The 14,003-nt window shown below is 40.2% G+C and overlaps 1 protein-coding gene across 1 annotated transcript in view; it reads right to left on the bottom strand.

The window, feature by feature from the left end:
- The window catches only part of LOC118183538 (venom factor-like), a 337,533-nt gene that overhangs the window by 176,551 nt on the left and 146,979 nt on the right, over positions 1 to 14,003 (bottom strand). Inside the window, exon 16 of the mRNA XM_085818275.1 lies at positions 10,804 to 10,857. Coding sequence (XP_085674401.1) covers positions 10,804 to 10,857 — 54 coding nt within the window. The remainder of the gene's footprint in view (positions 1 to 10,803; positions 10,858 to 14,003) is intronic.

Genomic DNA, 14,003 nt, shown 5'->3' with positions numbered 1-14,003 from the left:
GGAAACAGATAGGACCATGGTCTTCTAATGTTTGCGGTATGTGCACCATGTACTATGGCCATAGTAAAGAGCTAGCCTGTCGTACTGAACGACATTAGACTTACAATTCGATTATTACAATTCGATGATTTAGGGATCTGAACTACGACTTCGCTCAGCGTCTTTAGAACTGTGAGCGGACCATCCCAAGGTGACTGTAGTTTAGGAAAGTCCTTTCCGTCGAATGAGATTCCACAACCATACCTTGTCTCCATCGTTGAGTCGATAACCTCTAGCTCTCGTGTTATATCATGTTTTCATCTTCGCCATCTCCAATCTGAATCTGTTTCGTTCAAAACTGTGCATCGCTTCAAACCGGACCTGGAGGTCTTGGGTGTACTTTTCAGGCGATGAACGCGCAAACTGAGGGCGACTAAACGACAGATCACAAGGCAGATGAAGGTCACGACCGAAGAGCATCTGGAATGGAAATAGCCAGAAGTCTCCTCTACAGCACTACGATGAGCCAATAAACACAAAGATAACTTCTTGTCTACGATAACCGTATGATTAGGGATGCATCAATCAATCAATCAATACATGTATTGCCGGGCTATCGCTAATATGTGCGATGTTGCCGGCTCAATGACAAATCTGCCCAAGAGGCGCATGTCGTAACAGTCGGACAGAGTAAGAGGAGGTCTGAGGTGAAAAAAATGGGGGTGACCATACGCCACAAGGTTTTAGAAAACCAAACAAGAATGAAGACCAGGAGAGGCTTGACAAGAGTGTCGGTATCTGGCTGATGTTAACATAACATACATAAGAAAATGCATAAAATGCAAAGTTTTATATACTAAAATAAGTCAGTACGGTAAAATGAGAATAAAAGAATAAAATGAAAAAGAATAAAAATGCCTAAACCAGGCAAAATATATACATAACTATATGCACATACATACATAAGGTGCAATTAAGTCGGGAAATTCGAGTCATGGGTGAGGTGGGCCGCGTAAGGTCTGATATTAGCATCCTCAGGTAGTATTACATATTCGAAGGTGTTGAATTCTCGTAAGTGTGAGCAATTCGTAGCCTTATTAAAGAAACTTCTATTCATACGATTGATAAATTCTTCTACGCATTCAATTTTAAGGTCGTTGTGTAGAGTATCATTTGACATGTAGAAGTGTGCTTGGGTGATGAGCCTTAAGTATTTATTTTGAACTATTTGCAATTTATTTAAATCCTTCTTGTCGACCGCCGCCCATGCCGGCGAAGCACACGTAAAGATGGGTCTAATAATAGCAGTGTATACATTTCTCTTCCTCAGGAGATCCAGTTTGGAGTATTCCCTACCAACAGAAGTAGATTTTTCATTGTGAAGATAGCTCTGCCTCGAACCTTATTAATGTGGTCGCTCTATGTGAATTTACTGTTAAGAGTGACACTCAAGTAGTTTGCTTTTTGCACTATATGAACATCGAAAGGTTTAAGTCTGGCAGTGGCGAGGGTTCTTTTGGCCTTTTTCTGAATGATTAGAAGCTGAGACTTCTGTTCATTAAAGAGATTCTCCACACTGTGCACCAATGTTCTATCTGTGGAGTAATGCGCTGCAATTTATTTAAGGCATTTTCTACGTTAAGTGACTTTACGGCGAGGGCCGTAACATCAACAAAGCAACCTACGAAGCCATTTAAATCATTGAAAACACGCGGAAAATCCGCCAAGTAGAAAATATACATGATTGGGCCCAAAATGGACTCCTGAGCTACTCCTGCGTTTAGCCTTTTCTGAACAGAATTATCTTTGCCTATATTTACAAAGAACTTCCGATTTTTGATAAAAGAGTAAATGAGTAGTATAAGATCCCTGTTAAAATCTAAGCAGATTAATTTGAATATCAGTCCCTCATGCCAGACGCGGTGGAAGGCTATTGCCACGTCTAGCATGAGTAAGGGTACCTTCTGATGATTGTGAAGCGCTGATCCAATAAATTCATTAAGACGGACAAGCTGCTTTGTCGTGGAGAGTGATTTTCTAAATACGAAATGTTCGGGTGGTAATTTGGCCAGATAAGGATCCATTTTTCTTAAAATAATTCTTTCGTAGATTTTGCCTAAACCAGGCAAAAGACTAATAGGGCGAAAACCCTCAGGTTTATCTTTACCTGGATTAGGTAAGAGAATGACTTTAGCGACTTTCCAACTCTTAGGAAAATAGTTATTCACAAAAGGATGTAAAAGTGTCGCTTGGGTTTTATAAATGACGGGTAAGAGTTATTTAATTACACCTGATCCAAAAATTCTTCTTTGATTGGAATGTAACAGAAGATGCACTCCGAATTTTAAATTCCGATGTTGTACTATTACCTCTGCCACCGTGAGAGCCTCTTCATGAAGAGAAGATATGCTTTGAGCCACTTGATGAGGTAATCAGTGACAACCAGGATGTATTTGTTGCCATCAGCAGTTCGTGGCAGAGGTCGCAGAATCTCTTATGCGTTCAAAAGCTGCTCCTGCACTGTAACGTTGCATCTTGCCTCGGCTGCGCTTCTTAGATCCTTTCCAACCCTCCCAAGCATCGTAAAACTGGCACAACGTTTGCACATCATCCTTTGCATTTCTTTAGCAGAAGCGTTCTAGAATTCTCTATAAAGTCTTCACTACTCCGAAGTGGCCTTCTATAGGGCTACTAAGTACGTATAGTTCCTTAAGAACGTCCGCGATCTTGGAAGTATCATATACAATCGGAAAGTCATCATCAGATTCGAATTTCAGATACAAGACGCCGTTTCAAATATGGAGTGAGCTATGGAGAGATCAATATTGTTTTGTTGTAGGACAAACAAACGAAATTAGGTTTCTGTTTGAAGACTCCATTAGATCAAATATGACTTTAATGTCGCCCTCTTCCAGCTGGTCTTTCCTGACTTCTTTGTGAGTTCATGAGTCTCGATCAGCCGATGTTGATGTTGTAATATGTTTTGCGGCCGGATTAAGCAGCTCGTATTTCGCTTCGCCCTATAACAACAATACCGGCAGCTTTCTGGGCAAGATCTTCTAGACAGGGCTTTGGCGTTTCCATGTGATGATCCCTTCCGATGACGGATAGTGATGTCTTCAGAAGCTGAATGCAGTTTGTTGTTTTTAAAGTCCAAGAAGATGTTGCATTTCCTTAGGAAGTCCAATACACGCATGCAAGGGTTATCTGCCATATATACCATGTGATGGTAGGTGGCACTTTCAAAGGTGATGTTTATGTTTAACTTCCCATCAAATTTGATTTTGTCACCAGACACAGTTTGAAGGGTGACGCCGGAAAGCGTCCAAATGAGTTCATCTTTAAATTGTCGAGTTAAATCTTTCTAGATGATGGTAACATTATTTTCCGTGTCGATAGTCATATTGCAAGGAACTCCATTAATATGCCCACTGATGAATAGTCGATTACTGCTGCCACTCATTGCAGAAATCTTAAGCGCTTTAAAAGGGAGCTTCTCTATATCTTTGAAATTCCGCTGCCTGAGCTTGCTACGAATTTGTTTCCTGCGTAGTTCCTAGGCAATACTGTTATTGTTCTTGCGCTGGGGTGTTCTGCAATTCCTCCGTGCATGGCCTTCAACACCGAAGTTCCATCACTTAGGGCTGATTTGTTGTCACTCATATTCCGTCGCAAGGTATTGACTTGTTTGGTTAAATCATCTGCCTTATTCTTTGTGCGCTGGGGTGTTCCTTCGTACGTGGTTTTTCTGAAGAACTCTTTCAGAACACACCCTAAAAGTAGTAGCTAAGTTTTTTTAAAAAAGTATAATCCATATTACATAATAGGTTTTGTTACTCGTCATTTTTTAAACTGAAGCTTCATAAAAATGTAAATAATATCCCACTTTTTTCTGCGGACCATCAAAACGTTTTCAAGGACCACCGTTTGGCGACCGCTGGTCTAGTGGACAGCACTGCGATAAGCCAGTAAAAACAGTGTAACTTCTTGTGCCAGTCCTGTTGTTTTCTGGAAACTTCCATCGAAAGGTTATTAAGGATGCTCAATTACAATGTCTCTACGATGTCGTCTGATTGCGGATGTAAACGTGTCCTTTCGGTTTTGTGAATGCCGAGTAGCTTGCTGAGTTATTTTATTACAGTCTATGCAAAATTAGTTTCTTGATCGGAATGTAACTGAAGAGGCACTCCGAACTTCGAAATACAGTTATGTATCTGGTAGCTTCTACATTGTAACTCTGCAGCTTGCCTCGGCTGCGTTTCTTCGGTCTTACATGTAACGCTTTCAATGAAGGCCAAACATATCTCTTGTCGATCAGCTTCACTGAGGCTTTAACTCCTGAGTGTGAGAGGGAGTGAAGGCTGCTAAATACTGCTCGACGAAATGACTGTGGAACGAAATGGCGAATGAGACCAAGGACAGATCACAGTGCAGCATAACTGGAGGCTGACCGATTCGGAAGGACTGCAGCACTAATGAGGTATTGGAAATTCCTGATAAAATATTTTGAAATTCGGCATCATTTTCCTGCTCCTTGGCAAGCTGGTAGAAGTCGATAGCAGACGGCATGCTAATAGTAGCTATAGTAGTAGAATATGCTAAAAGTAGTAGAAATCGCGACAGATCTACTACATTGTCCGAACCTTTTAAGCAGCGAATATTAAGTCGTAAATTGGCTGATAAAATACAGTTGTCTTAGTTGTGGGGAGCATTTATCTTCTTTTTGCCTAAATGGAAATGTAAGCGGTTTGTGGTCGGTGAATAAAATGAAGTTACGACCTACGACCATATGTCGAAAATTCCTTATGGTAGTATACGATGCAAGGAGCTCCCTATCATAAGCACTGTATTTCTGTTATATAGGATATAGTTTTATGAGTAAAATGCAAGAGGTTGCCTTCGATTTTCAACTTGTTGGTGAAGAGCTGCACACATAGCTGTGTCAGAAGCATCAACTACAATTGCGAATGGGGCATCCGATAATGGATGGTACAAGGTCGTGGAGTCTGACAGGTCTTTCTTACATTTCTCAAATGCATTTATGGTTATTTCCGGTACATGCGATTGGTCTTTGATCTTCTCCGTCGCTCTCGTTAGGTATGTATTAAGTATTGCTTAAGTTTTTGCTCCGTGCGGAATAAAACGGAGTTGAAAATTGCACATAGCCAGAAAACGCCGAAGTTCTTTCAGTTTCTGGTTTTCGGAAATTCCCAATTGCTAAAACTTTCTCTGGCAATGGAGTGATACCCTCGGGAGTTGTCATATATCCTAGAAATTTCAAAGTAGATTTACCCAAGACACATTTAGCTGCATTTAGTACCATACCATAATCCATAAATCGCTGGAACACAATCTTAAGATGCTGCATGTGTTCGATGTCATTTTCAGATGCTAACAATACATCATCAAAGTACGGTACACAAAACTCCATTTTGCTGAGAACGTGATAAATAAACCTCTGGAATGTAGCCGCAGCATTTGATACTCCGAATAGCATGAACAAATACTCGAAGAGACTCAATCGTGTAGAAACAGCTGTGTTGGGCATATCTTCTTCTAGCACAGGAATTTGATAAGCTTTTCTCAGATCAAGGGTTGAAAATATCCGCTCCCCATCTAACACTTGAAGACATGCCTGTATATGAGGAATTGGATACCGTTCTGGGATGGTGACACTATATAATTTCCTATAATCCCCACATGGTCGCCAGTCTCCATTCCTTTTGGTAACCATGTGTAGAGGAGATACCCAGCAGCTTTTGGAGGGTCTGCTAATTTCGGTTTCAACCAGGTACTGAAATTGTTGTATGGTTGCTTTAAGCTTATCGTCTGAAAGCCTGCGCCGCCGGGAAATCACAGGTGAGTTTCTAGTCTCAATACAGTGAGTAATGTCGTGTTTAATTTTCCGTGGCGTTGAGCTAGCTTCCGTAAGCGCAGGAAATTCGGCGAGCAGTTGGTGAAACTTAGTATCCCCACTTACTGCTTTGATGCGAGTTATAACTTTTGTAATCATAGTTCCTTTGGAACGCAGTTAAGTGGTCCACAAAACATCGTTGTCGGATGCCAACCAGTAATCCAAAGTGACGAGAAACGTGAGCCGTAATAATAGGTTGAGAGACCGCAGCGATGACAAACGGCCAATTAAATTCCCTACTTAAGTCCAGTTTAATGAGTGTTTGGCCAAAAGTAGGTATTGGAGTCCCACTTGAAGCAAACCGTTGACTCTTGGTGGGTGGCTGATTGCGCTTCGTTTCCGTAAGCGGAACTACCGAGATATCTGCTCCCGTATCAATCAGATACTTTGACGCTGTGAATTTATCTGAGAGTTATAAACGATAAATAGTCACGGCGGCACTACTTTTCCGCCTGAAAGGTACAGGGTTTTATATAATTGGTAACGTTTTCTTTGAAACGCTGATGGTACCAGCAATGATCTGTATTACCTCGTCGTTGGCGGCTTAATGACGGCATTTTATGGTCTGCTGTTTTCGTTCGGTTGAACGCGATCTGGAATGTGTTTCAATCCGAGAAAGACGAGATGAAATATTAGTTAATAATTCTTTTACAGCAGAGTCTTCCGTTTTTACTTTAAACACTGATGAAACGTTTCCGGTGGCTGCCATGATACCATCAGCCATCTCGGCGAGCTTGTCTAATGAGTCGTTGGAAATCTAATGAGTCGTAAAATCTGTTGCGCATGTGTTGGCAGTCGCTACAGGAAAAGTGATCCAAGAAGATCTTCAGTCATTCGTGAGCTAGCCTTACTTCGCACCTCCAGTAAGAGGTGTGATGGTTTTTTGTCGCCCAGCTGTATTCCGGAAATGAGGGTTTTGAGCCGCTGTTCCTCGGTGTCGGCATACTGCGTGGAGAGATGGATTTCGATAGCCGCATATGGAGCCTTGGCTGGTAGTTTAAAAATAATTTCTCCCACGACAGCTAACTCTTCAGGTTGTAAAGCTGAAACTACGTGGTGGAATTTTGTGCACTCTACTGTAACACCGGCCAACGCGAACTGGCTTTCTATCTGCCAAATCCAGATTTTGTGGATTTGCTCGCCAGAAAGGAGGAGCTTTTACCTCTACACATGCTATATTTCCAGTGCCTTGATCTGTGCCTTTATTTTCCATTTTAGGAAATGAATCGACTATTTCGGATGAGAAACTGACAAGTTGTAAGTTCCGATAAGGAAACATTCACTCAAGCCTCGTGATTCGTCGATGGAATAAGATTGACAATTTTTAGTTCATATGCGTGCTGAGACAGTGGGTCTTCAGTTTAGTGGTTTCACTATAAATATATTAAAATGCATGATAAAAACCTCCTAAAATAAGATGCCAATCGTCCATATTCACACTTGAATTTATTTTACATTAGTTGTGCGAGCCTGGGAATATTACAACATTTCCGAATCGAAACAATAGGAGCTATAAAGTCTACGCCTGTCTGGTTTCTACTCCCCTCGAGCCGCATCACCGCCTGTTCTCCTTTGTCTTCATCCGAGCGCGTCTTTTAACAAATGTAGTCCGGTGATCGCTAAAAGACATATACTATTTGTCCAGTGTTAAATTCCTCCCTGACTTGTAAAGAGGTGCTATTAATCTTTTTACCACACTACTAGGAGAGTTATCCACCTGAAACGGACCTTTTGGCTGCTAACGTGCGTAAATTTCTAATTTCCAAGTGTAGAAAATTTTGGAATCGATCAGCGCAAAAATCTTGATTCCATATTTGGATTTTTTTTTTTTTTTTTTTTTCCATATATTGCCGAAATGGGCATCGACCACTGAAAAGTTTCAATTTTTCGTCTAGTGTGAAGTATTTCCCCCCGTTGTACGATTTTTCGAAATTTTCTACAAACACTTCAAAACAATCACGTATTGGAGCTAGTTTATCGAATTCTTTCCCGCTCTGGCGGGTTTTCGCATCATCAAAGTGAAGGCGTCTCAATAAAAAATAATAACGTGTTGATGACTTAGTTGTACGGAATATTTCAATTCCAGTGCCGTCTGTTGCCCAAAGATCTCGTATATATACATGGGATGATTCATACAAACAATGTTATACAGCAATCCAATAAAAGCTTTAATGTCACCCTCATTAGTCTCTCTTGCACCTCTTTCTCGAGAAACGTTCTTTTTAATCGAACCAATAAAAATATTAGCACATTGCACTAGTTTCTTTATCAAATCAGAATATAAAAGTAAGTTCCAAGCTTTCAGAGTAGAAGCGACATTTTTCGAAACGCATGTATTTCCAGGGAGTTTCGAAATTATATTTTTAGCGGAAATTCTAATATTTCCACGGAATTTCATTTTACTTTATTTTGTTACATTATCCTTTCGTATAAAATAATCACTTTCATTTGAATCAGAAAGACCGCTTTCTAAATCAGACTCTATTTCAGTCGAAGTCGTGTTCACTGTAAATTTCTTCATCATTCACCTTTTCATTACCGGAAAACTCCTTACCTTCCTTAAGACTTTCTTCACCAGAAGAAACAGCATCAAGTAAACTTCTTAAATGTCACATTTCTTCATCATAACTTCGAAAACGCGCCAGAATGAGAGAGCGATTTCAGTGCGTCTACCAGTACTCAGAATTGTAACAGAAATGCTCGCGCTGAATGTGAGTGGTGATTTCAAGATATTTATTTTTAAAAATCTTTCCCCTATTCTTTCCTTCTAAGGTTATGACCTTGAGAACAGTTACAAGAATAATCAGCCATTTTAAGAAAAAAGGTTGGAGAGAAACGGCGAAAAAACGGAGTCGCGTTGGGTATGCATAACTAACGCGATCATACCCGGGTTGCGTAAATTGTTGAGCCTTCTGTATTTCCGGATCCCGAATGCCATAGACGAAGTACTGCAGGCTCAAGATTTTCCTTGTTTCTGTCGGACACTCAGAAAAGGCGAAGTGAGACTGCCATGAAGCATCCTTTGCGAGCTCCTGGAGTATCTCCATGACCTTCTGTTGACGGGATATTAATTGAAGCCTGCTGTAATTTTTTAAACACTTCTCACTAAAATCAACGCGCCAAATAGAGCTTCGAAGTCTAGGCTTTGGCTTTTGGGAAGAGTCTGAAAGATAGCCGCTGCATCTGCTCTCAGAGAAGCGGCAAGATGACAGGGCTTAGCTTGAGAATCCCATATATTCGCCTGCGTCACTATAGAAAGCTGTATTTTATACACTTGTCAAGATATCTTCCCATCATATGTGGATAGCTTCAGAGGGGGACGAGCAGGCATGGGTAAAAATTTCAAATCGTCAGAATGGCTTCCTACTATAGCTACACGCTCCTTTGAGGTGTAAACGTCTTTGGCGACGGCACCAGTAACCCTAGCATCAATTTGTTTATTGGACGCCAGAACTCTTCCTCCGATTTGTTGCTCCACAGCAGAAACTCTGTTTTCTGTTTGTTCTTTTACAGAACAAACTCTTTCTTCAATGTGTTCAACTTTATTTTCAACAGCGTTAATTCTGCCTTCCATAACCTCAAATTTTTTTTCTATTATGCAGCTAATTTCTCTTTTCACTTCCTCCTGACCTGCTTCAATCTTTTCTTTAATGGATTTTTAGCCGGCTTCCATCTAATCTTTAACAAAATCTTGAACCGCTTTCATCTCTATTTTAAAGGATGCTTGCCTAGCTTCCATATTTTCTTGGAATGTAGCAAAGGCAGTCACCAGCCTTCTTAATTGTTCTTCCAGCGTTCTTGTCACTATCATTCAATCCCACTTCTGACACCAAAACGTGTTGCGTGCGCATAGGCTCATTATAGATTGAATGCACAAGTCCGATAATAGGTTAATAAAATTTATTCTCATCAAAAGAAATAGCTCAAAACTCTCGAATTTTTAGAGATACTCGTACAAGTGTTTCCAATATCACACAGTATAATTAGTAGGTATACTTTAGACTACTAAAAACGTTCAAATACAATGCAATGCAATGCGTATCAAAGAGAAAGTTAACTCGGATTTATCTTAGCTCACGCGGAACTACAACTCGCAGCAATAGTAATTAAACAACTAAATAAACACTGAGCTGAGATGCTCTCTGTCTGGCTTTTTATAGTTTTCATAGCTTTTTATAGCTTTTTATAGTCGCCAGAATTTCTAGTAATTTCTGCTTCTCGAGATTTCTGGAAAGCACTAAGAGTGTGAAATTACGGTTACACCCAGCACATTAGTCAATTACATTTATTCAATTTCAATATAAATTACACAAAGCTAAATGCACGTGCGCTTGTATTCTTACTTTTCCGGCACAGCCATCTCTTAAAATTTGTCTCGCGCTGCATTGCACGAGGAAATACAACAATTTTAATTATAATTCTACTAAAATTAGCTATCAATATATAAAATTTGTAACAATATGATGAATTGGAGAAACACTGAAAAAATATAAAAATGCATGCCAACACTTCGCTCTGCATCGAAAATTCTAAATATATGCTGCCTATGCAGCTTTTAAAAGTTTTATAATTTGTTGTTGAACTGCATGTGGTGTAAGCACGAAGAAAATGTTGTTCAATTATCAAGGTAAAAAGACAAAAATTAGGGTTAGCAGGAGTGATTTCAAGAGCAGACTGGCACACTGCGAGCTCAAGGAGAGCGCAAAAAACCTTAATAAACCCTTTTAGGTAACCATTAATATCTGGCCTTTCAAATTTAATTATTATTTGTTTATTTTTGAAGTTTTTTGAAATGTTTCAAATGAATCAAAATCATTGTCTAGATTAGAAAACAATAATTACTTTCATCTTGAAATTGTAAAAATAAAAATTTTAATTATAAAATGCTAGGGCAAATATTAAAAACTTACATATGTCTGCTGTTATGTCTCTTTTTCTCCTTTTCTTTTCATTACAGGATAAAGCTGGAAAGATAGCAAAGATTCAAAAGACAGTACACATTACGACTTGTTACAAACAGTTATTAATAATTACACTGCTCGACATTGAAAATGCAACACGAAGAAAGAGTGGTCAGAAATGTATGCAAATTTTAGAGTAGACGCACGGCACTGAGTTATGCGAATGATGTGAAATGCGCAGCTCTCCGACGCACGTAAAGTAAGATATAAGGGAAGGAACGTGCAGAATGGGCAATATTCGTGTCGTTATGTCTGCCAGACGAATTATCGAAGAAAGTTTGTTTTTGTGCCGGAGGATACGTGTAATAAAGGAAAATGCCAGGCCGCCGTGGCTTGGTCCTTACGTCAAATCGCAACTGATACCCAAATGGATGCGAGCACGGCGCATCGGCTATGGCGAACATGGTTGGAATAAGGAAATGTGGGAAGAAGGAGGGGTGCAGGTTCTGCCAGCGTGACGTCAGCACGCGTGGATCGACGCATCCGCCGACAAGCTGTGGCGGTCCCGCAAGTTACTTGTACCGCGATTCTGCAGCATGTGCAAAATACCCTGGATGTTCCCGTATCGACCAGAACCATTTCCCGTCGGTTGGTTGATCGTGGGCCGCACTCACGGCGTCCGTTAAGAAACCTGCCATTGCCCCACAGCATAGACGCCAACGTTTAGAATGGTGCCGGACTGGAGCGATGTGGATGACAGAATGGCGAAACGTTGTGTTCTCAGAAGAGTCACGCTTCTGTTTATCCAGTGACAGTCGCCGCATACGTGTGTGGCGTCGACGTGGAGACAGATCTAATCCGGCAGTAACTGTGGAACACCCCGCCGCGCGACAACATGGCAAAATGGTTTGGAGCGCTGTTGCCTACGATTCCAAGTCATCGTTAGTTAGTATTCAGGGCACTATGACGGCCCAATGATACTTGGATAATGTACTGCGGCCGGTGGCAATCCCCTACCTTCACTGGCTGCCTAATGCAATTTTTCAGCAGGATAACGCCCGACCACACAGTGCTCGCATCCGCCAACATGCTCTGCAAAGATATACATATGCTTCCCTTGCCACCGTACTCTCCTGACCTGCCACCAATTGAACATGCGTGGGATGTGATTGGACGCCGTTTGCAGACTCTGCCCCTGCCTAGTTCAAAAGACAAACTGTGACAAATGGTTTAAAGGGAATGGAGAGCTATCCCTCAGGACACCATCCGCACTCTTATTGACTAGACCTAGACGTGTTTCTTCGTGCATCGCTGTCCACGGTAGTCTTACATCCTAATGAGCCGACGCCGTTCTCGCTCTGTATTCTGACTATCATTTTGAAATAAAGATCACTTATTGTTGCTTGCAGTCTCTGTCTCTTTTCCAAATTTCATCACTTTTTGATCACTCCTTCTTGGTGTTGCATTTTCAATATCGAGGAGTGTATTTTGGGACAATTAGATTTTAAATTTTAAATTAATATCTTTTTTTCCCATCATATTAACAATTCTATCAAAAAGGATGTATACATTTAATGTGATATAATAAACATGACCAGCATAATCAAAAATAAAAAATGAGACAATAAACAGAGCGATAACTGAAATAATAATGACCATAATAACATGCAACTTCCGATGTATAATTCTGCTAATTCATAATATTTAGAGCAATAATTAATTTACCTTTTTGTTGCAAGTAGAGAAAGTTTGACGTGGAGCAAATCATTATATTTCTCTATCTGCGGAGGTTCATGAGTTGAATGTGAAGTTATTGTAATGAGCTGTCAGTGCACCAAATATTAACACGAAACACAAAAAGCAGATTATCACTATTCTCTAATAATTATATATCAAAATGCAATTACCCTGTTTTTTAAGTATTTAGCAATATTTATACTCTTAAAAGTAGTTATTATCCCAAAAGGGGCGTTAGCTCAAATGAGCTATCAGTCTCGAAACGTGATCTTCCATCGAATCACTATAAATGGTTTTCCGCTTTTCAAAATATTGCCACCAAATATTATCACTTTTGTAAATATATTATCGCCTTTTATTATTTATTAAAACTATTATCTTCACCAAATATTATCGCCTTGTTAAAGAAATTAATTAATGAAGAGTCTGCATAAACGAATGAATGTTTTTTGCAATGTGAAAAAACGACGGTATCTAGAGTTATCAAAGTTTGAATGTCGTAGTCCCCTATCCGAACATGTGCTCTTGGAAGAAGCCTGAATTTTGAATTTCAAATTTGTTTCATTATCTATTTCGTATTTTGTAAAATTTTAATAAATTTTTGATTAACAAACTAAATGATCTGAAAGAAAGCAGTGGCAACACTGTATGCACTAAAACATTTTTATCTCCAGCTCGCGAGACTGTCTATCCAAAATTCTAAACATATGCTGCTTTTAATGCATATGCTATTCTAAACATATGCTGTTTTTTCTGCTCGGTTCTCTTGAATTAAATTTTATGTGGCGTAAATGCAAAAATCTTGACATTTAATAAATAAAGTATAAGGTATTTCTCCCACTTTTTTAGCGTGCCTTCGTTGTGTAGTGGTTCTGCACGCTGGCCGGTATTCCAGAGGTCCGTGGTTCGATTCCCAGCGAAGGCGGTTGCATATTTTTCATCTTGCCTGCTTCCAAAAAAATCCTAATGTCTCTACAGTGACGCCCGAACTAAAAGGGTGTTGGATTCTCCTCACCCAGGATTTGGCGATTGGGTCCCCTAAAAGCCCCAGGCGCCTTTTAAAAAGGGGAGTATATAAGGTATTTCTCCCACTTTCCTAGCGTGTCTTCCTGGTGTAGTTGTTCTGCACACTGGGCCGGTATTCCAGAGGTCCGTGGTTCGATTCCCAGCGAAGGCAATGTGCTAATTTTTCATCTTGCCGGCTTCCAAAAATACAAATCTCTCTACAGTGGCACCCGAACTAAAAGGGTTGTGGATGATGACTCTCCACACCCGGGATTTAGCGATTGGGTCCCCTGAAAATCCCAGTCGCTCTTTAAAAAGGGGAGTATATAAGGTATTTCTCCCGCCTTCCTAGCGTGTCTTCGTGGTGTAGTTGTTCTGCACACTGGGCCGGTATTCCAGTGGTCCGTGGTTCGATTCCCGGCGAAGGCGGTTGCTATTTTTCATCTTTCCTGCTTCCAAAAATATAT

The sequence above is a fragment of the Stegodyphus dumicola genome, chromosome 6, assembly GCF_044657685.1.
Source record: "Stegodyphus dumicola isolate Sdum_Otavi_A_Nest chromosome 6, ASM4465768v1".
NCBI classification, from domain to species: Eukaryota; Metazoa; Arthropoda; class Arachnida; order Araneae; family Eresidae; genus Stegodyphus; species Stegodyphus dumicola.
This window is presented reverse-complemented; position numbering and strand designations above follow the sequence as displayed.